This window comes from Pteronotus mesoamericanus, unplaced genomic scaffold (genome assembly GCF_021234165.1).
Source record: "Pteronotus mesoamericanus isolate MK-2021 breed Mesoamerican mustached bat unplaced genomic scaffold, CSHL_Meso_final contig_105, whole genome shotgun sequence".
Classification (NCBI taxonomy): Eukaryota; Metazoa; Chordata; class Mammalia; order Chiroptera; family Mormoopidae; genus Pteronotus; species Pteronotus mesoamericanus.
The window spans coordinates 5,336,862-5,361,865 of NW_026555006.1; the positions used below are offsets into that span (position 1 = coordinate 5,336,862).

Consider the following 25,004-nt stretch of genomic DNA (forward strand, 5'->3'; position numbering starts at 1 on the left):
GAGAAAGAAGAGCTGACAGACACATGTGCTGAACAACATTTAATTTTTGTTTGTTAAACAGGTAATTAGTCTTCAGTGTGGCACCATCCAGATGTTAGGGGTTGGTGCCATTCCCTCAGTTTTCCTGCTGGCTTTTGTGTCCAAAAGAGCCGCACTGTAAAAAACATAAAAGAGGACTGCAAAACAAAAAAGAGTAACTTTCAAGATAAAGATTCCCTCATAGAGAAAGGAACTAAAGTGTAGAAAAGCATGTTATTTATGTTTAAAGGTGTAACTTCGACACCAAAGCAGTCTGCTGCCACCAGACTGCTTTTCTTATATAAACTATATCACTAGATAACTAAATGGGAGATGAAGGGAAATTTTATAAATGAAGCATTCCAGTTAATAAACAAAGAAGGAAAACAGAATTGAAATACCACCATTTTGGAGCTCCTAATAAATTAATGGATCTAGGCATTGCTTATTAATGGCCACTAATATCAAAAAAAGAAAGATAATTAGGCATTATGAGTTTATGGATGGAAGTATTTGACAGCACTTAGCAAGCAGTCTTCCCCCCAACCGCCCACAAAAAAAACAAACAAACCCTGAATCTGATCAAATCTTTAGATACAACCACCAATTTGCAGAAAAAAAACAAGAGGGCAACATGTTAGATGACAGTGTGAAGATACAATCAGCAAACTCCAGATAGTGAGAAACTATAAGATAAACAATTCGTCAGCAAATAAATGGCAAAGGGAGAGAGGGAGACAGAATAGGATTCTATAATTTAAGACATTTAAGCCCTGACTGGTGTGGCTCAACAGACTGAGCATTGCCCCGCAAAGCGAGAGGTCATTGGTTCGATTCTCGGTCAGGCCACATGCCTGGGTTATGGGTTTGGTCCCAGTCGGGGCACGTATGAGAGGCAACTGATAAGTGTTTCTCTCTCACATTGATGTCTCTCTCCTTCTCTTCCTCCCTCCCTTCCTCTCTCTCTAAAAAAAAGAAAAAAAAAAAGACATTCAGGAGATACATCGATCAATATGAAATCCAAACACTTAAGTATTGGGTTGGACAAAGAGCCCATTTAGTTTTTTCCATAAAATAAAACACACATTTTTCCTTTTCAGCAATAACTTTATTGATTTAGAAATTTTGAGTATGTTGGCTATCTCCTGCCATTGGCTTCTAGTGAGTAGAGGCCAGGGTGCTTCTAAATACCTTCTAACACATAAAACAGCCCCACAGGAAAGAATTATTTGGCCAAAGTGTCAATAGTACCAAGAAACTTTGCAAACCACTTTTGACACATTCAATCAGTCACAGCACCTTCTCCATACACTGCACAAATGTTTTGCATTTCAGTTGCATTTTTACCTTTCTTGAAATAATAAAGCATAATGCACTGAAAATGTTGCATGTTTTCTTCCATCTTCAATGTTAAAATGGCTGCAAAAAAAACAATTTTGATAAGTTTGTTTTCAAACACACGCTGATATGACAGTTGTCACAATACAATCTAACAAAATTGTTTCGAATGACGTTAAAGACAGCTAAGCGCTATTGGAGCCAGCATACAGAAAAAACATAACGGACTTTTTGGCCAACCCAATCTATTTGATACTAAGGAGTTATAATTTGTTTAGATGTGACTATGGTATTATAGTAATATTTTAAAGAGTGTCTTTTATAGATACAGAATTTAAATATCATGGATAAAATGAAAGGATGCTTTATATTTGCTTCAAATAATATAAGGGAAAGAGGTGGATGTATGGGTGAAACGAGATCAGCCAGGAGTTGACATTCATTGAAAGTGGCTGATGCATACATGGGGACTCAATATACTAGTCACTCTACTTATATCTACGTTTAAAATTTTCCACTAAATAAGTTTTTTAAAAAGAATAAAAAGTTATTATATTGGACTATTTGCCACCCCAGATTCTCCCAATTCACCTCAAAAAAAAAAGAGAACAAAGAAGGACATTGAGAAAGATATAGCCCAGGAACTGAAAATGGATTCTCTGGGCAGGGACATTTCAGACACCGAGTGGAAAAAAATAAGGGGCTGGAAGAAAACCGTGTAAGCCGTGGTGTGAAGCCATGCAGTCTGGATGCTGTGCTAAAGGGGATCAGAACACTGAGTTAAAGCTGATTTCAGAATAAAAGAATTGATGTGTGTAAACCTAGTAAAAAGGAGTGGAGCTTTGGCTTATAAAATGAGTGCTCTTGACACGAGTGAGTGAAAGGATAATTGCATACAAACCCTGTGTATAAATCAGGAGGGTTTTAATTATAAAGGAGTCTCCTGATGCTCATCTCTTATTAAAGCCCTTCTCACACTACAGTATAATTATCTGCTGGCCGCGCTCCTCTGAACAGACCCACTTGTCACCGCCCCTGGGAAGGCAGCTCCAGTCTAGGTGCAGCCCTTCAGATATTCCATCTTTCAAACCAAAGAAAGACTCATAGGTATAGTTTCCAGACTCTACCAGAGTTTTGGCTCAGGGAAGAAATGGCACTGGCCCTCAGGTGATAAGTTAATTTTTTAAAAGGAAGGAAGGAAAGAAGGAAGCCAGATATTCTTAGAAACATCAGTGGCTTCTGTAGGGGTAGCTTCCCTGATTACAAGTAATTGGAGGTTTCAGGGAGAAATGGGGTTAATTTTCTGCCGGTAATGTACTCTAGGCCACGCTCTCCAATGCACAGATTTACATGAGGAAGGTTATCTGCGAGATTAGAAGCCATTACTTTTTCAGTGAAAGCTGGAAGTCCAGAGATTACAAGAGAGGGCACAGCCAGATCATAAATCTGCAGAGCCTGGAGCTCCGGACAGCCCCTCTCCCTGGCAAAGAGATTGATGCTTCTGCCAGGGAGGCTCCAAAGAAACTGTTCATCACGATCTCATTTGGAGACTTGACACCCAAATGGAGGTGCTGACACCTAAGTTTATAGATCTGAGCAAAGCCCAGAGGTATCAAATCTCTATAAATCAGGATGGGAGGTCTACAAGGGTCCTGAGGGCCAGTCTCTTCTCAGATGCCAGCTTCTGACTCTTAAGGTCACAGCACCTGGGACACTTGGTCTGGAGCCTTCATAACCTCACTGTAAGGAAGGAAATAAAGTCTTAGCCCAGGAGCAGGCTGAGAGAGCCCCCAACCAGGACCTCACCAGGTTGATGTCAGGTACTCTGGGCCAAGGCAGAGACCCAGGCAACTGCTACCGCTGTGTTCTCTACATCTACCTCTCTCCAGATTTTTTTGTTCTCAGTGATACAGCATCACTATGCCCCAATGAACAACCTATGTCTTCATCTTCCCAAAATCACAGGATGCTGACTGCTCCTCAGAACAATGGGTAACTGATTGCTCCTGTTCAGCCTTCAGGACCCAGTTCAAACAAGACTCTCCTCTGTGATGTACAACACAAGGTGTAATGGAATAGCAAGGTAAGTGATGACTGTTGGAAGGGAAGGAACATTTTAGACATCTGGAACAGCAAATGTAAAGGCATGAGGTGTCTGGCAATGGCAAGAAGTTCAGCACGGCTGCAGCCTTGGAATGCTGAGGAGGCAGAACAGGGAGGCAAGGAATAGGCTGTGCAGGGACTGGCATTTTTTCCTGTACTCTCTCCCACTGAGCTAACCATTGACAGTGGAATCATCAGAGGCCCAGAGAACATACCACGCACAAGAATTTGTAAGCTTTGGAGAAGCCATGAGTAATTTAAGAGAATTCACACTCAGAGTCTGAGGCCAGGTGGCAAAGTCACAGAGAAACTATTAAAAAAACAAAACAAAACAAAAAACAAAACCAGCAGGACTGTAACCAAATGGAACAAACCCATATTGCACTGCTGGGAAGGGGATAGAGAGCAGAGTGGAGGGGATGCTGGGACTAAAAGACAAGCACTCCTCTTCTAGAAGAACCTAAACACCTGTGTTTCCCAAATTTATAAAGTCAGATCATGTGGATTTCACAACTGAAGACTTCAGCAAGAGGGACATGCATGTACACAAACACCACACTAAAACGGTGCAAAAAGATTAGAGGGTCTGGCCCTCTCTGTTCTTATGTGGACTGTAGCAGAACTGATGTGCCTGTCCATTTTTTACTACACCACACAGCAAGGAGATAAAAATGCAATCTCTTACTTTCCTCTTTAGCTGGACTTGGCTGCTATGACTGTTTGGTTTGGAACAACTGTAGTTGTTGGGAGATGTTCCATCTCTGGTGCATCAAAAAAGTATGCCTGTAGAAAAAGAAGGCCCAAAAGAGAGTTAAAACAGTGTTCTAGACTCTATGCTAATAGTACTTCTGGGTTCTTGCGGCCCCTATGTTTTCCCATATCACACTGGTCATCAAGCTGACTTCTGTCTGACTCACTTACTTGACTGTGAGTGCCTTTGTAAATTTCACCACCATTTATTGAGCATTTACTACATATAATTTCATCCTCAAACAACCCGTTGAGGTTGTTACTGTCCTCATTCGACAGATGAAGAAACTGAGGTTCAGAGGGCTGTCATTCAATCAGGCACATATGGCTAGTAAGCGGTGAAGCCAGGACTCAGAGCTGGGTCTTTCTAATTCCAAAGCTCAAGTCTCTCCTCCAAAGACTGTATCCTTATTGTCTCTGTGTCACCAGCTCCTCATCCAGAACCTGGCAATGTGAAGATCAATACTTAATGAATTGAACTACAATAGAATGCTGCCAACGAGGTGGCTCTGTAAAGACCTTAAAAAGGAAGTGCCAGGCAGGCTATACCTCATAATTCTTCAGCTTATAAATGAACAGTTTAGTAAGTGCTTCCACTTACCATCTACAATTTAACTGTCAAAAATCAGGAGGTGAAAGGGAGAAAACATCAAGGAAGATCTTCCCACCTGTGTCAAGGTCTGAGAATCCTAACTTTAGCCCAGGAAAATACCGATCTCACTAGCCTTTGAACACTAGATGTTCAAAGGAAAGGTGAGTCATTAATAAATCAAGGACCACTGCATGCCCTTCGAGTCAGGGCATTCCTTAGAAAGGTAAAAATATAAAAAGCCATGTCAAGAACCATTTCACCTGCTCTGCTCTCTATTGGCCAGAAGGGGGCACCAACATGACATGCTGGAGCTATCCCGAACAGATTTTCAGTTAATGTCTACAATAGTCCACTTCAAAAAGTTTATAGCTACAGAGTCCCTCTAGTTTATCACATTCCCAGAGCAATTCTATTAGTTTTAAAAGTTTTCCTTCCCAGAACCCCTTCCAGCAACTGTTTTCTGAGGCAGGGGAACAACAATCCTCAACTTAAGGGGCGGCCCACGGGCCACGCAGGTAGTGTTGGGCCCCTCGAGTTAACTAGCAGGAGCACGGAGCCACGGAGCCCTGACGATGCGGGAACACTGCTTTTCTTCCAGCCACCTGGAGGAGACCCTCATCAGATGGAATGAGACAACAGACCCGGGTTCTAAACTGGGCTCTGCTAATAACTTGCACTGTGACTTGGACAAGTCACTCCACCCCTATGGGCCTCACTTTTGCTTTGTTTTGTTGGGAACTGTTTAATTTGATAGTTTACCTTTACAGATTAAGTGAGGAATTCTCTCTCTTAAAAGAAAGAAGGAATATATTTTTTATTTATTTTTTAGCCTTACCTGAGGACATTTCTTTTCATTGCTTTTAGAGGGAGAGAGAGGGAGAGAGTGAAACATCGATACAGGAGAGACGCATGGACTGCCTCCTGCACACGTTTTCATCTAGACAAGGGTTTGCACAAGTCAGGAGTGGGGGTGGGGAGAGTCACACATACCTGCACCCGGACAGGGTACTGAACCCGTAACCTAGGTATGTGCCCTGACCAGGAATCAAACCTCGCAACCTTTAGGTTACTGTGATGCTGCAACCAGATGAGCTGTGCTGCCTAGGGCTCACTGATTTTAAAATACATGTAACAAATTCAAATAATACAAAAATGTGAAAGTACCCTGTTATTAAAAAAACAATAAATTTTTAGCCCTTTTAGTCATTTTTTTCTTGATTTAATCTTTACTGTATTTTTTCTGTTACAATTCAGTCCCCTTATACCCTCCTCCCCTCTCTTTTTTGTTTTCTAAAAACACGTGACACATAGGACTTAATTTTCTTATCTGTAAAACATAAGGATTGGAAAAAATTATCTAAGGGCAAGTTATACCTCTACGATTCATTAGTTCCACAAATACTAGGGCACAGGACCCTCTGCTATCAGCACTAACCACGGCAAATGTAAGCTCATACATCCCCAATCATACCAAAGACTCACACTCTTCTGCTTCCTCAGTTGTCCCTCACAGGCGTGTGCCAGTACCAACATAGAGACCATGTGCAGGTGCAGCACCAAGGGGACCTCAGCAGGTGTAGGCTGTCACATGCCTCACTGCACTAAGGCAAAAACACCAATCTGTGCTCCCCAGAGGAGAGTGAGAAGGCCAAGCTGTCTGGTTCAACTGGTGCCCCTTGGCTCAACGAACTCCCCTGCCAATTGCTCTCCCTGCCTTTCCAATGATGTCTTCGTCTGTACAGCTCGTCCTATTTTTCATGTTGCACGCACCAGTTAATCTTTAACAGTGAAGATGTTACTACTCCAGCTCCTTTTTCTAAGGGAAGAGGTGGGGGTCGGGAGAGGGGAAATAAGCAGAGCAGGGAGTGATGGAGCTGGGACTAGAACCCGCCTCCTAACTTCTGCATTGGCCCTCTTGCACTGCATGTCTCTAGAAGAGAAAGGAGGAGGCCCTCTCCAGTGTGGAAACCAAGCCCCAGGCACTGGGGCCCTGGCTACACACGTGATCATGGGATAGCTCCCTGCTCAAAGGAGGAAAAACCTGTGCTCCCAAGAAGAGGTCCTACATAAAAAGTTTCTGAGTAGCAAGATGGGCAGGCAAACCTTAACGTCAGTGTCATTTACCCCAAAAGGGAGTAATAAGCACAAGAGGTAAAAGATCCTGGCCATACATACCAGATGAAATGGGTTAATAATAGTAGTAACAACCACAACCACACCTCCCTGCTCCATTATCCAATCTGCCTTGCTCTTCTCTCTTCTTTACAGAAGCAAAAAAGGTGATGCTTTTTCTCCTCACCAACTTCCCAACCAGGTATATAGTGGGGAGAAATTCAGAAGAGAGATAGGAAGATGCCAGTGAAAGGCATTACAGTCAGAGTTAGTTACAATGAACAGGGCATTCTTCTTCAGCAAACAGAAAAGTCACAGCAGCATTTCAAGGGATCAGCCAGAGACTCCAAGTGCCAGAACTGAACAGTGTCACTCTGTCATGAGTCAAACTCGTAGTCCTCTCTCTCCAGGGTTTAAAGCTTAGGCACATGTGGAGTGTGTGTAAACCAGGTCAGCATTTTGGAATGTGACAACTTTTTATGAGACTTTTTCAATAACAAAGTATTAGAATCTTATTAATGCACTTAATGAGACCATGGTTGTCTACACAAAAATTAAAGATCAAATGATACCAAAGAAATATTTCCTCCAATAACTGCAAAACCTGGCCAAGGGTCTGGACATGTGTTATATGGTCTGCCTCCCAGGGGTATGTCCTTTCCTTCATCAGTGACCATTAACATTTTCGAACTCAAGAGTTTTTTTGAAACCTGCACCAGGCCTCGTTAAGGCCATGGACAGCAGTTTTTGTGCACCATGTGTACAAGAGATATAAAGCCATGTCTCCTTAGGATCAAAGGAAAGGGATCTAATTTATGGGCATTTATGGGATAAGTTCTACGTTCTGTGTTCTACATTATTTCATTTTATCCTCAGAATATCTGTCTGAGGCAGGGCCTATTACACTGATATTACAGATTCAGAGACGTTCACACAGCCAGTGAGTGACAGAGCTGGTCTTCAGTCTGGGCCTGCTTGACTCAAAAGCACATGCTCTCCCTGAAAAAGACACCTAAGCACAGGAACTAGTAACTATTTTAAATGTTGTTCACCTTAAAAATAATTCTCCCCTTTCCTAGATTTGACTTCATTCTCAAGCTTCCCACCTATGAAGCTTTAAATTTCAAAATTTATTTCTAATTACATGCAGAAAACTAGCAAAGGCATCCAAAAGCATAACCCCCCAACCCTATTTATAGACACTCATCCACCCCCATGTGCTCTGGCCAGACACCAAATCTTAATCAAACATTAGAAATTAGGTAAAGCTGGGATTACAATCAAATCCTCATGACTTTACCACTTCTCATCCAGAAGAGTCTAAAACAGTATTTATTCCATGGAGCCAGTTTTTAAATAACAATAATGTCTAACAGTTTGAGACTTTTAAGCATTTGCATTTAAAGCATACAATAATAACACAGGAATGAGACCATACCAAGCAGCCCACAGAAAGCAGCATGTGAAGCAACACAATTGTCACAATTGTGGCGAAGGCAACGCGCCGGTTATCCTCACGAACAGCTGGCCAAAATGTCATTGCCAAGACAGAGCCTGAGATACCCAGGGCCATCATGACTAGAATCCAACGAATGGCTTTCTGGGGGATAATCCACAGTATCTGAAAGAAGAGAGGGAGGGGAGGGGTTTTTGGAGGCATTTCAGAGACACATGTGTTCATCCCAGGGACATATGGTTAAAACAGCCTGTGAGCCAATCAGCACTGGGCCCCCACTGCCTCTCTGGTTTCTCAGCACACCCTGCAGAAACACCACCAGCATGCAGACTGGTGAAAGCTTTCACAGCAAAGGGTTTGAGATCCACTGAAGGCCCGTGGCTCCTCAGCCCCCATTCATGCTGCACTTGTAAATTCACAGGGTATTTTTCAGGTGTACATCATGTTGGGCTAGAAATGATGATGCTGGTTGAATACTCAACCAAGTACAGGACATCACTCAGAATAAGCATTGTACTTACTGCTGTGGGGATGTAAATGAAGAGTGAATATCCATAGACGCACACAATCTCCAAAAACGAATAGGAAACGATGTTCATAACTTTGCTGTTTCTCCACAGGAGGAAACCCCAGAGTGCGAGAGGAACCAGCCAGGCATAGGCATAGATGACTGTGGCTGCTATGGACACTGAGGATGACAGGACACAGTTTTAATCCCCGCCGAGCCTTCAATGCACTGTCAGAGCACTTTCAGTGCCTCACTGGACCTATTCCTAACATGTCCATCGACTTCACTTGACCATGGGCTCGTATCTTACTGGTCTTCATAGATCCTGAGGCTGGCACAGCACCCGACACATAGTAGGTGCTCTATAAATGTGCTGAACTGATGAATCTTCAGCATTTGTCTTTGTAGTGATAACCAGTAGTCTCTCCTATGGTTTTTAAAAATTTGTTTAATAACTAATATTATAAAGTTGGTTATTAAAAACTGAATTATGCAACTGATATACTTCAGAGGGCCACAAGTGTTTAAATATACTAAGCATTTCAATCAAATGAAAGCCAACTATCCCTCTGGAAGAACACGTCCTCCTTCCTAGTATAACAAGAGCTGACACTGATTTCTTTAGCAAATTTATTAAAATGCCCTGGGTACAGATTAACTCGCTCTGCACGCTATTTAGGGTTCCTTCTGTCTCTGAAATAGTGAGTTCCAGCTCATTGATGAATTGCTTGAAATATTCTCCAGTTTCACTTCCTTCTTTAAATAATTCTATCTCTGTGGTGGAAAAGCTATTTAGCGGCTCCACAGAACAGCAATGTTCAGTATATTACAGTGCCTCCCCCTCCTCTGGCAGCAGCACACCCTGGAGGATTCTTTCTCCCTTTTCTGGAGGAGAGGATCGTAAAGCGTGGCTAAGCCCGTGGCACCAGCCCTTCCTACATGAAAATCACCAGGTAATTCACTTAACACTCTTGGCAAGAAAAAAGGCACCCCTGGCAATTACAGTCAGACTCTGGTTAAGACGCGTGATTGTCCAAAATATTGTTAGCTCCCAGGGCAGTTTTTTCCCATTGGAAACTCCTGATTAAGCCAAATGTAAATTTGCTGACACACTGTTTTTTAATTAGATAACTAAAAGAAGGGGAAAAGAATTACTATTATGGCTACAGGTAGCCACTGGGTGTCAGGCATTACACTGAGTGCTTTATCTAGAGCCCTACAGACAACACTGTTTAATAGTCAGGGGCACAGACTCTGGACGCAGACTCCATGGATTCTAATCCTAGCTTTGCCACTTACAGCTAAGTAACACTGGATGGAAGTTACTTAGCCATCCTGCCTCAGTTTCCTTATCTGTAAAATAGGAATAATAATAGTATGCTATACCTTATAAGAGTATTAGAATTAAATGAGTAAAAACAGGTATACCCAAAATACTGATTGATAAATAATAAATAACCAATAATTAGCTTTTTATATTGTTAACAGATATGTAAGCACATTATTTCCTATATTCTGCATCTTCATTTTGGAGATAAGGAAATGGATCAGAGAAGCTAAAAGGTCAAATAATGAATAAGTGGTGGCAGCAGGACTGGCAGCAGGATCTGAACTTGGATGTGTGACTTATAGTCTCTACATAAAATGGAGACCTGTTTATTGATAGAGGCAATGGCTATCTTACTTGTACATACATCCTCTGACTCCCTGATACTGGGATGCTCAACCAAAGAGGACAGGAACAGATAAAGACCCTCCTAAGCTTCCAGACCTCAGGCAGGTGATTCACTCCTTCTTTTCTGTCAAAATACCTATACCTACCTCTGATACAGAAATTAACATGTACTCTTTACAACAATATGCATTTACCTGTCTTTCTTTGATTAACCACTGAAGCTACTTGAAGGCTGGGTCTATATCTCATGGATTATTTGTTGAGTTAAACTCTAACCAAGGTCATCTGACAAATGGAGTTGGGAACAAATCCAGGTCTGACTCCACGATGGGAAGGAAAGAGAAGAAGAGAAACTGGGCATGAAGGATGGAGGGGAGGAAAGAAGGGAGACTACACAGAGACACACCTGCATACACACAGGTAAATATATATCTCTACCGACATGCATATGTGTGTATCTGTTCATACATATGTATATATATGTAATATTGCTTTACAGAGATCAACTTTTTATTCATACAATAGCCCTGTAATATAAGCATTATTATTTCCATTTCACTGATAAGGAATCTGAGGCCAAAAGAAATGAAATAACCTGCCCAACAAGGGAGAAGTTACTGAGCGGTGGGGCTGGAACTTGAAGCCAGCGGCCTGGTTCCAGAGACCATGCTTTTATACAGTCTGTGCACAGCCTCTCAGCGGGACAGCAGGCAAGGGGGAAGAAGAAAAGTGAGGAAGTAGCACAGGTCAATCTCCTACAAAGCCAAACTTTCCCTTTTTGGAGTGGCTCTCATCTCCAAGTCCCTGAAAGCTGTTTTTGTTTTTGTTTTTAAGTATCCAATACTACTACAAGAAAGGAAGTTTTAAAACAGGAATGTCGCCCACAAGCCCATGACTAGGACACACTCAATTCTGCATTTTGCCTTCTAGGCCCAGACCATCTACAGACTTCTCTTTAACAAAGTTGCTAACAGCACAGGCATCAATTCGGATGATCAGCCTTCCACCTTGCTCCTAGAGCTTCATAAACTAGTGGCTACAGACCTAGCTAGTTGAGCCATCATGACTTAAATAACAACACCCCTACTGCTCCCAATATTTAGATAACACGAATAATGCTACAATGGAAACGTTCATGCACACTGTTTTTTGCTTATTCTATACATTTTTCTGTGAATAAATTCCAGTTGCTGCTGGGCATTCCCTTAGAGTTTTCCAGGAGATTATGTAGATTCACAATATTATGACTGGACTTAATACCACTGAATTGTATGCTTAAAAATGGTTAGTGTGGCCCTGACTGGCGTGGCTCAGTGGTTTGGGCACTGTCCCACAAGCCGAAAGGTCACTGATTGATTCCCAGTCAGTGCACAGGCCTGGGTTCTGGGTCCCTGGTTACGGGCATGCGAGAGGCAACTGATGGATGTTTCTCCATCTCTTTCTCCCTCTCTTCCCTACTCTCTAAAAATAAATAAAATCTTTTAAAAAATAAAAAGTAAATAAAAATGGTTAATATGGTAAATTGTATGTATATTGTATGGTTTTTAGTTATGTGGATTTATATAGATGGGTGGTAACTTTTGAGACATGAGGTATGTTTAAACCCTAAAACACAGAAAGGAGGGGATGCAGCACCTAGAGACAGGGAGGGGCCCAACAGCTCAGTGGATGAAAGGAACTCACGGTTACAGACTGACAGCATTCCAAACGAGGCAAGCTATTCACCAACCTTTTCGGAATTCGGGGACATAATGATATGTCTTCTCTCCCAGATGGATTAAGAAGTTGGAAAGATTCCCACTAATTGCTATGGCAAAGACCAATGTGGCACATATCCAAAAGGGGCCTGCAAAGGAAATCAAAAAATTCAGAGACTAAAAACTGAAGCACCAGCCTTTAGATTTTTAAAGAATATTTTCTCATCTCCCTTGCCCTACTCATATAAGCAAGAGGAAATGATTTTTAGATGCATTCAATACTCATTTAGTGGGAATTTTCTTTTTTTAAAAGGCCAAACACAAAACTCAGTAATTAGCTGCCTTAAAGACCGGGAGATTGGAATGCAAAAGCCAAAACACCTCCCATAATTATGTGAATAAAAGCACTTATTTGTTTATGACTTCTTTTATTGGAGGATCACCAAAATAATTCACAGGCATTTTGTTGAACGTTTACCATCAGTATACAGGAAGCAAGTTACTTCCTTTATCCAAGTGCCAAATGTTAGTACCAGGAAAAAAGAAACCAACCAACCTAAAATTAGACAGGTCCTTCTGAGAAGAGTATGGCAAGCAGAGCACTTGAGGGAAGAGTTAATGTAAGCTACCAGTTCACTATGGGTGTATTAAGGCTTTACTGTTTTCTTTCTTCCTTTTAAATAAAAAAAGCAATACATGCACACAGTTTAGTGTTTGAAAGTTATAAAAGGGAACATAGAGAAGAGTAAACTTTCTTCCCTCTCAGTTCCCTAGCTATGCACTTCCCCTCCCCAGACCTCACTATTGTAACAAGTTTCTGGTAAATCCTGCCAGAGATTTCTATACGCATATAAACAAACACATATTTGCATGTGTGTGTATGTGTGTGCTTCCATGTCTTATACAAATGGTTACATACATACTTATTTTCCTTACTATATCCTGGAGATTCTACCATAGCTATTATAAAAATCAGCTTTATTCTTTTGTCGTGATTATAATACATTCTACTGAATAGATGAGTATAACATGCTTTGCAAATCCCTTTCATCATTTCGTTTGATTTCACGAACACCATCCTTGTTTCTCCCCATCTAGAAAAAGTACTAGTAGAACAAATATAACTTTAAATCTGGAGATTTTAATAAATTTCATGAACATCATTTTCAACCTCACTAATATTTTGCGGTACCTTTTGGGATAATTGCAGGTACTTTGACGTATCTTAACATTAAGATAATTTTTTTTAGGATTCCATTTATTTATTTTTTAGAGAGAAGGGAAGGGAAAGAGAAAGAGAGGGAGAGCAACATCAACGTGTGGTTGCTTCTCATATGCCCCCTACTGGAGCCCTGGCCCGCAACCCAGGCATGTTCCCTGACTGGGCCAGCACTCAATCCACTGAGCTACACCCGGCCAGGAAATTAAGAGAATTATTGTGCTGGGTGAGATGATTAGCAGATATGGATTACCACTTTTCAAAGCCACACTGGATCCTGAAGGTGAGAAAGAGGGCACAAACACTCGACTGGGTGCTCCAAGGAGTCACCATCAGCTTTCCACACGTTGTTTACTCACCAGCCTGCAAGCTCTCTGTTATACCCAAGGACTAAATCTTGTTCATTGTATCATTCTGAGAGCCTAGCACCTTAAAGATGCAACAAATTAAAAAAAAAAAAAAAGACTTAAAAAAATCATACAACCAACAACAATGAAAAATTCCCACCCTGGCTGGTATGGCTCAGTGGACTGAGTGGCCACCTGTGAACTGAAAGGTCACCAGTTGGTTCCCAGTCAGGGCACAAGCCTGGGTTGCGGGCCAGGTCCATAGTTGGGGGTGTGCAGGGTGCAACCTCTCTCACACATCAATGTTTCTCCCCTTCCCACTCTTTCTAAAAATAAATACATAAAATCTTACAAAAAAAATTCCCAAAAGCTTTATAGAACAAATGGACAAAACTGACCACATGTTGTTGCTGATGGGTGGAGACCATCCAAGCATATCACAAGTAGCCACAATATTGTAGTACCCATAACTAGAAAGCGGAGAATATTGTGTTCTGTCAGACTTACTAAGTACCAACTACCGTCCAGGCCTTGGCCTAAGTGTTGGGGACAAAACAATGCACAACAGACACAGTTGTTACCTCTGGAGCACTCAGGCACAAAGGAAGTTTGGATTCCAGAGACACAAACCTGCCTGTTCATCCCAGGCCTGCAAGTTGCTTCATACTGCCTCTCTTCCTCCGTCCTGCCAAATTCCTACTCTTACTATGGGGTGGGGTGGAAGGGAACCTTAATTTGGTTTGCAGTCTGTGGTTTTTACATTATGAAATATTTCCAACATCCAGAGAAGCACAAAGAATGAAACAAACATCAATTGTTCTCTTTTGATAAGGCTACCCTGGCGTGTGGGAAATAAAACAGTTTAAGATAGCGCCAAGCTCCACACTTGGCACCTGCAGAGTGCTCAGAATGCTAGTTCTCTCTTCCGCCCGCTTGGGGGTGGAGACTATGGCTTTGTCTTTGAATCCTCAGTCTCTAGCACAAAGTAAGGTGCTCACAAGTGGTCTGAGCCAAGCCCTCCACCAGGCACTGATGGCATGGATTACTCAGGCACAGAGTCGGCCTCTCAAGAAGCTCTCAGCCAGAAGAATGAATGAGACAGCTAAAAAGAAACCACTTGGCAACCCTTGGATGAGGGGCATGAGCCAAGGCAATGGTTTTCACGCTGTGCTCGCTGGAATTCCACAGATCCCTGGATGGAACTTCTAGTCCTGTCGCAGAGAGCTGGAGCTGAACAGAAGGGGTCCCCCTCAACCTCCAGAGCAGTTACACTACACTGTTTTTAAATACTGGACATCTGGCCATTGGACAAAAAGGTTCTATAGCTTAAAACCTCCAGTCTAAAAATAAAAGTAAACAAAAACCCTCCAGTCTAACAGAATAAATCTGGGCTTTACATAACACTGAACTGGGTTCTAGTTCTACTTTTTTTTAGTTTGACAACTTTCAGCCTTAGTTTCCTCACATACAGAAGAAGGATAAAATACTTAATATATAGCCTTGTTGCAAAGATTAAATAACGTATGTATTAATTGGCACCCAGAAATTTCTTATGAATTCCTTTTCCTCTTATAATCAATCTATATAATCACTCTAATACCTACTGTTTAGGATTGAGCCTCACTGAGCATCAGCTTCCTTTTGAAAAATGGGGATAACGATACCTATCCCATAGGTTGTTGCAAGAATTAAATGTGACCATGCACACAAAGTCTTTCACAGAGCACCTGCACACAAAAGCTCTCAGAGCCACTGGCTCTCCTCTCCCCTCAGACAGAGAAGCCCACTCATGTTGGAGTCCTTTCCTGCAGGGTACTGGGTAGACCTTTGGCTTTTCTCAGAGAGCAGGGACATTGAGGATGACAGTCATCTCTCGGCCCATCCCTCTTACAGGCTTCCGGTGCTGCTGCCTGAGTCCCAACGGGAGGAGCCAGTCTGTCTGAAGGCAGAGCTGGGACTCAATAAAAAAATTAAGAGTGCTTCTGCACACTCCCCCATCCGATCCAATTCCTCTAAAATTGAAATTAACAATCTCCTTAGGAAAAGTAACTTAATTTGTCCCAAGTTTGTAATGCCATTTGAAGACTTTCAAAGGAAGTACTATTATTTATAATTATTATATTAATGTAACAGATAATTTCATTTTCCCCAAAATTCTTTGCAAGGGTTGCTACTGAAACTCAGAAAAGTGAAATAAAATGCTGCATGCCCTGCCAACAGTGCATCTGCAACTTTCCAGGTAACCTGCACACTCACCTGAGTTCACTGGGCACATGGTAAAGAAGCAAAAAGGCATTACACATACCATAGAGATCTGGATTGCTGCGGATATATAACCTCACAAAGTTTTTTCCTGGTATTGGCAAAAGAGACCCTTTTATTCTGTCAAAGACCTGGAAAACAACAAAGCAGTAAGTCTACTGAAGATTTTTTTTTTAAGATTAATAAGTTCTACTACTGCAAAATTGATACTCAGTTATCAGATCTTTTATGATGGCAGCATTTTCAAACACTAGTAACCCTTTCACTTTCAGTAAGACCCTATGCAGTATGCAAAAGCTTTCACATTATTCCATTGCTTAACCACAGAAGAAACAAGTCTCCAACACATGTAAAAGCAAAGGTGAAACTGCTTTACAAACCTGGTAGGTGTCTATGTCGAAAAATGTTTGATAGTATTCAAACGTCCAGAAAGGGGAGCTTTTCTTCTGTCCAGCAAGTAGCTGTCATAGGTAAAATAAAACATAATCATTTCCTAATTCCAGGTACACAGAAAGAAAGAGAGCTCATCTAATGTAAAACCAAGAAGTACAAAAGACCCAGTTCTTCTGCACTCATCAATCAACTTTGCAACAGCCATGCCCAACTCTCAGCCTGATAAAAAATGAGCATGGGTTTTCAAGTCACACCAAAATGCTTCAAATCCTGGTCCCTCCACTAGGGGCAGCTCATCAAACCACTGGACTCCTCCCAGTCTTCATTCTCTTATCTACACAGTAGTGCTAACAGGATCTACTTTACAGGGAGATTTTAGCTATAGATACATAGATCATATAGATTATATTAAACATAATAGAATTATAGGGAGGATTAGATTAATTATACAAAATTACAATAACATATATATGCATATATTTGTACACACATATATACAGAAGGCAGTCAGTGTAAGTACCTTTTCTTCCTTCACCCCTTCAAGATCCTTACTACTGTCACCACCTGAATTCTCGAAAATCTGATATACTGCTTCACTCTAAAGCGCTAGAAATGTAAAATATACTCTTCTGACAAAAGAAACAAAACTCCAATTTACAAGAGGTGCCCATGGAGGGCCACACCTGTCCCAACAGCACAGCTATTTGACAGCAGAAAGCAGGCCGCGCGCCAGGGACTGTGACTGCCGGCTTCAGTTCCCTGAAGAGGATTCATACAGCAAAAGGAAAGGATACGCTCTGAGGGACTTTGAAGGAAGAGAGATGGTACTCTTGGCCAATGTTTTTGTTCATTAGACCCTGACTGGTGTGGCTCAGTTGGTAGGATGCTGTCCCACAAACCAAAGGTCACCAGTTAGCTTCCCAGTTGGGTCACATGCTTGGGTTGCGAGTCTGGTCCCAGATCTGGGCACATACAGAAGGCAACCGCTTGATGTTTCTCTCTCACATGGATGTTTCTTTCCCTCTCTTTCTCCCTCCCTCCACCTCTTTCTCTCTCTCCCTCCCCCTCTCTCTCCCTCCCTCACCCTCTAAAATCAAAATAAAAATTTAGCAAAAAACATATTTTTGTTTATTATAAAGGAAAAACTGTTCACAATTCAAGTTGTCCAACAGTGGTAGTCACTGCTTCACAAAGCAGTGAACAGCCTGTTTCTAGAGGTATTCATGGGTTGTCTTTCTGACATATCACAAACAGCATTGTTATCTTGGAAGGGAAACTGAACTAGAGGAAACTGAAGGTTCTTTCCAACCCTAGTATCACAAGCTATGGAACACCACAGACCCATGTTCCATAAGCTGGGCCAAGGAATTGTCAGAATGTTGGTAACCTCTTTCCTATACACAGACAACATTAAAATAATAAATAGAATGCTTTCTATTTTAAGACATTCTCCTCCACCCCATATGTTTCTTCTTAGACTTCTGAAGCCTGCTGTTGCTCAGTGCCATGGTGCCCAGATATTTGGTCAAACATTATTCTGGATGTTTATATGAAGGTGTTCTTGGATGAGATTTACATTTAAATTGGTGGACATCTTGAGTAAAGCAGATTGCCTTCCAAAATGTGGTGGACTTCAGCCAGTCAGGTGAAGGCCTACATAGAACAAAGGCTGACCTCCCGAGGAAGAGGGAATTCTCCAGTAGACTGCCTTCAGACTTGACTTGCATTACCAGCACCTCCTGGTTCTACAGCACAATGCCTTTGAACTCAAACTCCAACTTTTTCCTGACTCTGCACCCTACTAGCCTCCTCCATCAGATTTTGGACTTGCCAAGCACCCACAATCGTGTAAACCAAATAAATTTCATTTTCTATGTATTTACATCCTATTGGTCCTACATCTCCAGAGAACCCTAATAGATTTAACTATACTAATGATCACTCCTGTCTCCTGAGGGTGCCAACCACTTTAATAAGCACTTAACATACACTGACACTAGTGCAGAGGGAAGGAACACAGGCTCTTGGACTCCGGCTGCCTCAGTTTAAAGTTATCTGCTACCTGCCAGTTGTGTGCACTGGGGCAAGTTACTTAACCTGTGTCTCAGGTTTCTCCTTTGTAAAATGAGGATAAGAATAGTTCCTGGCATTCAGGGTTGTTTTGAGGATTAAATAAGATGATCTAAGTTAAGAACTTTAAATGGTGTCTGGTAGCTATTAAACACTGAATAAATACTAACTATTGTGATGCTAATAATGACAATAGTCAACATATGCACCTTATATTACAGATGAGGAAACCTAGGCTTAAGGAAATTAAAGTACCTTACCCAACACCATACAGCTATTACTACTGACCTGGACCAGGATTCAGAGTTAGTCCCCTAGGTCAGAGCTCTTGTCACAGTAACTAGTCTATGACAGTATCTGATTTAGTACAAACTTTGGTGTTTATTTTGATATTCCGTGGAGTTCCACTAAGAGCATCTGGCACCCAAGAGCTCCACTATTTTAATAAGCCTGGACGGAACGCACTGCTATAAACTGGGTGCTGCCTCTCCAGTGCACTAAAATCATGATTCCATTTACAAAATATTACTAGAAATACGATCTTTCCAGAACATGGAAAAGTGTACACAGAGTTAAATCTTTGTGATCAAAAAAGCCGCCTGACAGTCACTACCCAACCAGGTGCAGAAACCTCGAAGTCTCCCTGGAATCCTCCCTCTCTTGCTCTCACCCCTTGGCCACCAAGTCCTCCTGAGCCCACCCCCTAAACAAGTGTGTCCAACCCTAGTCCAGGCTTCATCCCTTCTAGCCTAGACCACTTCCACAGTCACCTGCCTGGTCTTCTAGCCTCCAGTCCATCTCCCTCCAATTTATATTCCACATGGCTGCCACATCTTACATGTCTTTAAATGTATGTGGCCACACTTTAAACTCTTTTAACAGATCCCAATAGTTTTCGGATTATTCATATTCATTGGGTTGAGGCCTTGCCTATCTGTACAGCCTCATCTCCTGTCTTCACCTCAATTTTGTTCCCAAAGTATGTGAAGACGGGAGATGTGCTGTCTGTACTATGTTCTTTCATGCCTGTTACTTTGCCAAAACTGTTGCGTAGAACACCCCTCCCTGCCTTTTCCCCCTGGCTACCACCTACTCTTTCATTAAGACCCAGTTTAAGTGTCACCATCTCCAGGAAGCCTCCTGTAACTCCTCTCTCTCTGCTCCCACAACCCCAGTGCTCCCCGATCCAGTGTGTTTCCCATGGGTGACAGTCGTCTGTTTGCCTATCTGTCAACCCCCCACGGAGGGAGAGATCACGTGTGATGCCACTTTGTGTTGCCACTGCCTGGCACTCTACCTGGCATACAGGAGATGGTGAATAAGTGTATGACACGTTCAATTTCAAAGACATGTACAAACCTCAGTTTTATCGGACTCATCATTTCCCAGTAATTCATCATCCTCTTCTCTCCCAGAGCTTCTTGCGGGTCCTGGATGGTGTCTGGGAGTTTCACCGGGCCCCTCGATACTTATTGTGGTGGCGTCTGGGTTTGCAGCTAGAGAAGTGGCTACATCACCAAATTCTGAAATTAGAACATAAGGGTATCAAAGATTTAACCCGCACTGGAAATGTTATACTTTTCATTTAAAGGCAAGCTGTTATAACCTCAACTTTGCTATAAACCCTATCTGATGCAAATGACAAAAGTCTCTGAAAGAAAATCTCACCTAGAAATCAAGCTGAAGTAGACAAATGATTAGGAAGATAGCAGAAATTAAAGTCAGACCTAGATTTCAGTCCTGGCTCAGCTACTAACTAATTACATGAAGCTGAGTAAGTAACTTAACCTGTATAAGATTCAGTATTCTCATCTATAGAATGGGGAGAATAATATATACTCTAAGGAACTTTAGGAACGTTAGGAATATTACGTAAGTAAAGTCCTTAGCAGAGTGCCTGGCCCACAGCAAGTACCCATTCTAAACCTTTCTTCTTTGATTCTAGTACAAAAAAATTTAATGAAGTTCTATTTTCCAGTAAGGTCTATGTAATTACTATAGAAAATATGAGGCCAAAAATGAAAGTAGAAACCACAGAATAAAAATCACTCTTAAATCCACCATATAAAGGCAGCCACTATCAACTTTTGTTATATTTCCTTTTCTTTATATAGTAAAATTCATGCCAGTGAAGATCATTGATTCATTCAACAAATATTTACTGCATGCCTTCAGTGTGCCAAGTACTCATTTAGGATGTAATAATACTACATAAACAATTTTGCATTCTGTTCCGTCTACTGGGAATTATATAAAAATGATTTTTTCATTTTATATCAGTCTTTACAATGATCATTTATGTGGCTACATATTATTCTATCAGGCAGGGGTAGGGCGAGTAGGAGAGAGACACTGTAAGTACAATTATTCGACTGTTATTGGATGTTTGGGGTGTTTTCAACTCTTCATTAGTACAAATAACACTGTGAGGAGCATCTGTATAGAAAAAGCTTTTTGGATTATTGCCTTAGGATGAATGCCTCTCAGTGTGATCACTAGGTCAAAGGGTGCAAACCATTTTTAAGGCTCTCAAGCATACCATTAAATTGCTTTTGAAAAGAACCTCACCTATTCATGTCCACAAGCAATGATTGAGACTTCCTGTCTCTGGGCATCCTAACGAACTTTATTTAGCTGTTCCTGAATACAATTCTGGGCATCTCTAGAACTTGGCAGGACTAAGAGGGTACCAGCAGGGCACCATTATAACACTACAAGCACAGCATGAATCCTACGATTAACAGTAGGATGGGGCTCTTGTATAGCCAACCCACTCTTATTGCCTTTCAGCTATGCAAACAGCTTTATGGAGAAAACTAAAGTGACTGAAATTAATTAGGTGGCTGATGTGTTACAATTACTTAAGTTTCAGTCTCCAATGTTTTGGCTGTTGAAACAGCATGAGACTCTGAAGCACGAGGTCCTTTGTTTAAGTTAAGACTCTAATACTCCATGACCCTGGGCAAATTAATCCATATCTCTGAGTCTCTGTTTTTGTCAACTATGAAATGGAGACAGTATCTATCTTAAGGAGAGATCTGGATGATGATATAATAAATGTTATAGCTACCGTTTACTGACAGGACATGGCACTGACATGTAAAAAGACACTCACAACTTTGCCTGAGGGAATCAGACCAAGAGAAATATAGAACTTAAGTCTCATATTTAAATGCAGTCGTTTGCCGGGGGAAGGGGCTGCCAGAAGGAAGAACAGAGAGTGTCAGGTTAGAGGAACAAAGGCCGACTAGGTTCAAGGGAGGAGGATAACTCACCTAGCTGATGGGATTTGGAAAGGTTTCTGGGAAAAGCTGCCATCTGAGAAGGATGGTCAGAGTGCGGGGGATGGGATCTCATGCAAATTAACTGGGATAAGGAAGACCCAGAGGTGAAAAATGTGGCCTTTGTTTGAGGAATAGCATATGGCATAGTTTGACTGAAATGTAGAATGTGTGTATCTCTCACAAGATAACTATTCACACATTATGCTCTCTATTAGGTATTCTTGCCCATTTCTGCTCTTGAGTGCAAGTTGGTATGTTTCTCATTTTTACCACTAACATTCTCTGCTTCTACCTCCTGGCATGTCCCATGCTATGTTTTACTCCTGTTCCCATCTTGACACAATGTCTTCCACCTATAGGGGCCTGAACTCTACCTGTTCAGCTAACACTAGCATTCTTCCTCAGGGAAGCCTCCCATGACCGCTATACAGCATCCTGTGTTCTTTTCTAAAGAGCAAAGTCCTTTACATAGTTTTATAAAGTCCTGGGAGATTTGGCGCCTCTCCCCTCTCACACATCACCTTGTGACAGCCTTCACCACCATCTGTGTTCCGGTACCTTGGAAAAAAATCAAGCAAACTTCCTCCTTCAGCAGACACTTTGTATATGCCATTCTTTACACTGGAACGTTCTCACACTGTACTGAGGTAAGATGGCCAAGGAAGGCCTCTCTAAAGAAGTGAGATCTGAACAGAGTCAGGGTACACACCATGTGACGGTCTGGAGTAAGAATGTCCCAAAGAGAAAAATGGTAAATAGGGAAAACAAAATAACTATTTCATAAAATTGACATAAGGATTAAATGACTTAATATTTGTAAAGCACATAGAACAGTGTCCACCATATAGTAAGAACTGCATAAGTGTTTATAAGCCAAATAAGCATTCGTCTATCCCTAGCACAGAGAAGGCTCTGGGTTATGAGTTATGAACTTTTCCTCCAGCACTCTCGTAGTTTGTAGATTATTTAATATTGAAATAAGATATTTAAATGACCACTTAACAAATAAATGTCTCCCTCGCTGGACTGAAAGCTTCATAAGGGAAGAGACTGGCTGTTTGTTCACTCTTCTATCCCTGATAACTACAACAGCTGCCTGGTTCATGGTCACACTCATGAGATACTTACTCATTCAATGAAGAAATGCTATGATGATATTTCATCATAATTATCTTTTTATACTTTTATCTATGCCAGTAGCATAAAATATTTCTCCTTTATCTTTTTATCTCCTCTATCTAGCATAGATCTAAGCACAAAGTAGGTGCTCAATAAATGTTTGCTGAACTAAAGCAAGAACTCTATGCACATTGTCTGTAATCACTGTACTAAATTTATGATGTTACCATCTGAAGGGCTATTCGGCAAAAAAAGAACAGCTGGTGTGGACAAACATAAAAACCTGGGTGGGGCCAACATTCTTTTACCAAGATGTTTGAAATAATCTTCTTTAATGTATGTGCCAGCATTGCAATGAACATCTGTTGCTATGGCTGCAGAAATACTGATCATAAAGACAAAGGTGGGCAACCAACCGATGTACCTTCAAACTGCAAGTCATCTACAGCTGCCATTCAGCCAGTGGGTCTTCTTCCAATTATTAGAAAGCAAATTTGCAGAAGTCTAAAAGGGAAAAATGAATACACTTAACAGGTTACAAAAAATAAAATTTCTGCAAACAAATCTTATTTCAGCATTTGAAATGTTAATTGCTTTTCTTTTTAGTGGGGTTTCATAGGTATATATAAAAACAACCACTTAACATCAGATATTATTAAAATTGTTATAAAAGAAACTAAGGAGGTTGTCCAAAAGGGTTCCATCCAATTCACTCAGTGTTGTGTTTATGGACCAGATGCAGCCTTGATGTGGAAGGATGAGGAAGCCAGGAGTATAGTGGGGCTGAGAAAGGTGGCTCTGAGAACAGTGAAGGGCACAGGCAGTTTGGCCTAGCCAGTGGTTACGGTCACAGGCTCTGGGGTCAGACAGACCTGGGTTTCATTCTCGATTCTGCTGCTTCTTGCTGTGTGACTGTGGGCTCCTCGGGGCCTCAGTTTCCTCATCTGTAAAATGCGTTCATAATGGTACCTATTCATACGGTACTGGGGAGTGGGGGTGGGGGGTCATTAAAAAGAAAACAACCAGTCAGGCGCTTATGCATAGCCAAGCAATTAGCAAGTGCTGCAGTGGTGGCGACTCAGCAGCCTGGGATAACCTGAGCCAAGGGAGGTGTGGGAAAGAGCTGCCTAGGAAGCAGAGGCATTATTTTAGGTGGAGGAGCTGGGCTGCAGCAGCCTGGGACAGCAAGGGATCCCAGGCCCCCTTCGTCTCGGGTAGGCCCCGCACATCTGGCCTCCTCACCTCGGGGCCTCGGAGTCCAGCCCCACGGGCAGGCTAGGGCCTCAGATGATCCGCGCAGGTTCCGGTCCCTCCGAGTCACCGGAAGCTGGAGATACGGGGGATGGAACTTCTCCGCCTTCTCCCGGTAGAGCTCAGCCTTCTTAAAGAGAGAGCAACACCCGAAAACTGCTTCCGGAGTCTTCAGCCAGCCCTGGCATCTGGAACCTGCTCCCTTCGCCGCCTCTTCTGAGTGCGAAGCCCCGGTTCTTAAAGAGACAGTCCGAGAGATGGGCGCCCTGAGACGGTCCCGCTCCCTCGCCTCGCCCCAGCGGGGCGTAGGGAATTGTCCTGAGTGTGTTTACTTTGTTTGTGTATACTTCTTTTCTTATCGAAACCTGAAATAGCGTAATGAAGGACCGCTGTGAAAATAAAAAGTCATCAATTCCCTCCCCCCCAGTTCCTTTAGGCCATAAAAATTTAATTAACCAGTGAGAGAGGGAATGAATCCATTGCTCTGAATTTGCGAAGGAGTGATCGAAGTCAGGTTGAAGTCTTAATAAGTCCACCCCTGTAAGATTTCACTCCCACGACAGTCAGCGTTATACCTAGGGTGAGTGCGGGGAGGGGTTGTTTGGGGGCAACGGTAAGGATTGGCTCACTCACTCCAGTGTCCCGGTAGGGCATCTGACCGCCAACTCTAATACCGCAGGGTCCAATGACGGTGGAATTGCATTGAGTGGTCCTGGTGAGAAACATTTTGCCCATCCTCCTCTGTTTGTCTAGCTAATGCCTACATAGCCCTCCAGATTTTGGTATCATCTGCCTCCCAAGACTTTTTTT

The 25,004-nt window shown here is 42.0% G+C and overlaps 1 protein-coding gene across 6 annotated transcripts; it reads right to left on the reverse strand.

Annotated features, from left to right (window-relative positions):
• Nucleotides 1-33: 33 nt before the first annotated feature.
• On the reverse strand, nucleotides 34-24,395 carry YIPF1 (Yip1 domain family member 1). Of its 6 annotated transcripts, none has more exons than XM_054573352.1 (11): nucleotides 24,186-24,394; nucleotides 23,816-23,887; nucleotides 23,368-23,447; nucleotides 19,900-20,063; nucleotides 16,458-16,538; nucleotides 16,121-16,208; nucleotides 12,282-12,398; nucleotides 8,891-9,057; nucleotides 8,352-8,534; nucleotides 4,145-4,242; nucleotides 1,000-1,437 (listed from the first exon to the last, which is right to left on the reverse strand). In XM_054573352.1, the coding sequence occupies exons 3-10, from the start codon at nucleotides 23,396-23,398 to the stop codon at nucleotides 4,153-4,155; spliced, it is 921 nt and encodes a 306-aa protein (XP_054429327.1). In that variant the 5' UTR covers nucleotides 23,399-23,447; nucleotides 23,816-23,887; nucleotides 24,186-24,394; the 3' UTR covers nucleotides 1,000-1,437; nucleotides 4,145-4,152. The 6 variants fall into 6 exon arrangements, with proteins under 6 accessions (XP_054429335.1, XP_054429343.1, XP_054429351.1 ...); XM_054573344.1 differs by having other exon boundaries at nucleotides 23,816-23,926; XM_054573360.1 differs by lacking the exons at nucleotides 1,000-1,437; nucleotides 23,816-23,887 and adding an exon at nucleotides 34-154 and having other exon boundaries at nucleotides 24,186-24,395.
• Nucleotides 24,396-25,004: the final 609 nt, after the last annotated feature.

Coding starts and splice junctions, on each gene's coding strand:
- YIPF1 (XM_054573360.1), bottom strand. CDS start 23,398: ATGGCAGCTGTAGATGACTTGCAGTTTGAAG. Junction 16,209..16,457: donor TCGACATAGACACCTACCAG/GTTTGTAAAGCA, acceptor GTTGTTTTCCAG/GTCTTTGACAGAATAAAAGG. Junction 9,058..12,281: donor TGTCCCCGAATTCCGAAAAG/GTTGGTGAATAG, acceptor TGTCATCCTCAG/TGTCCATAGCAGCCACAGTC.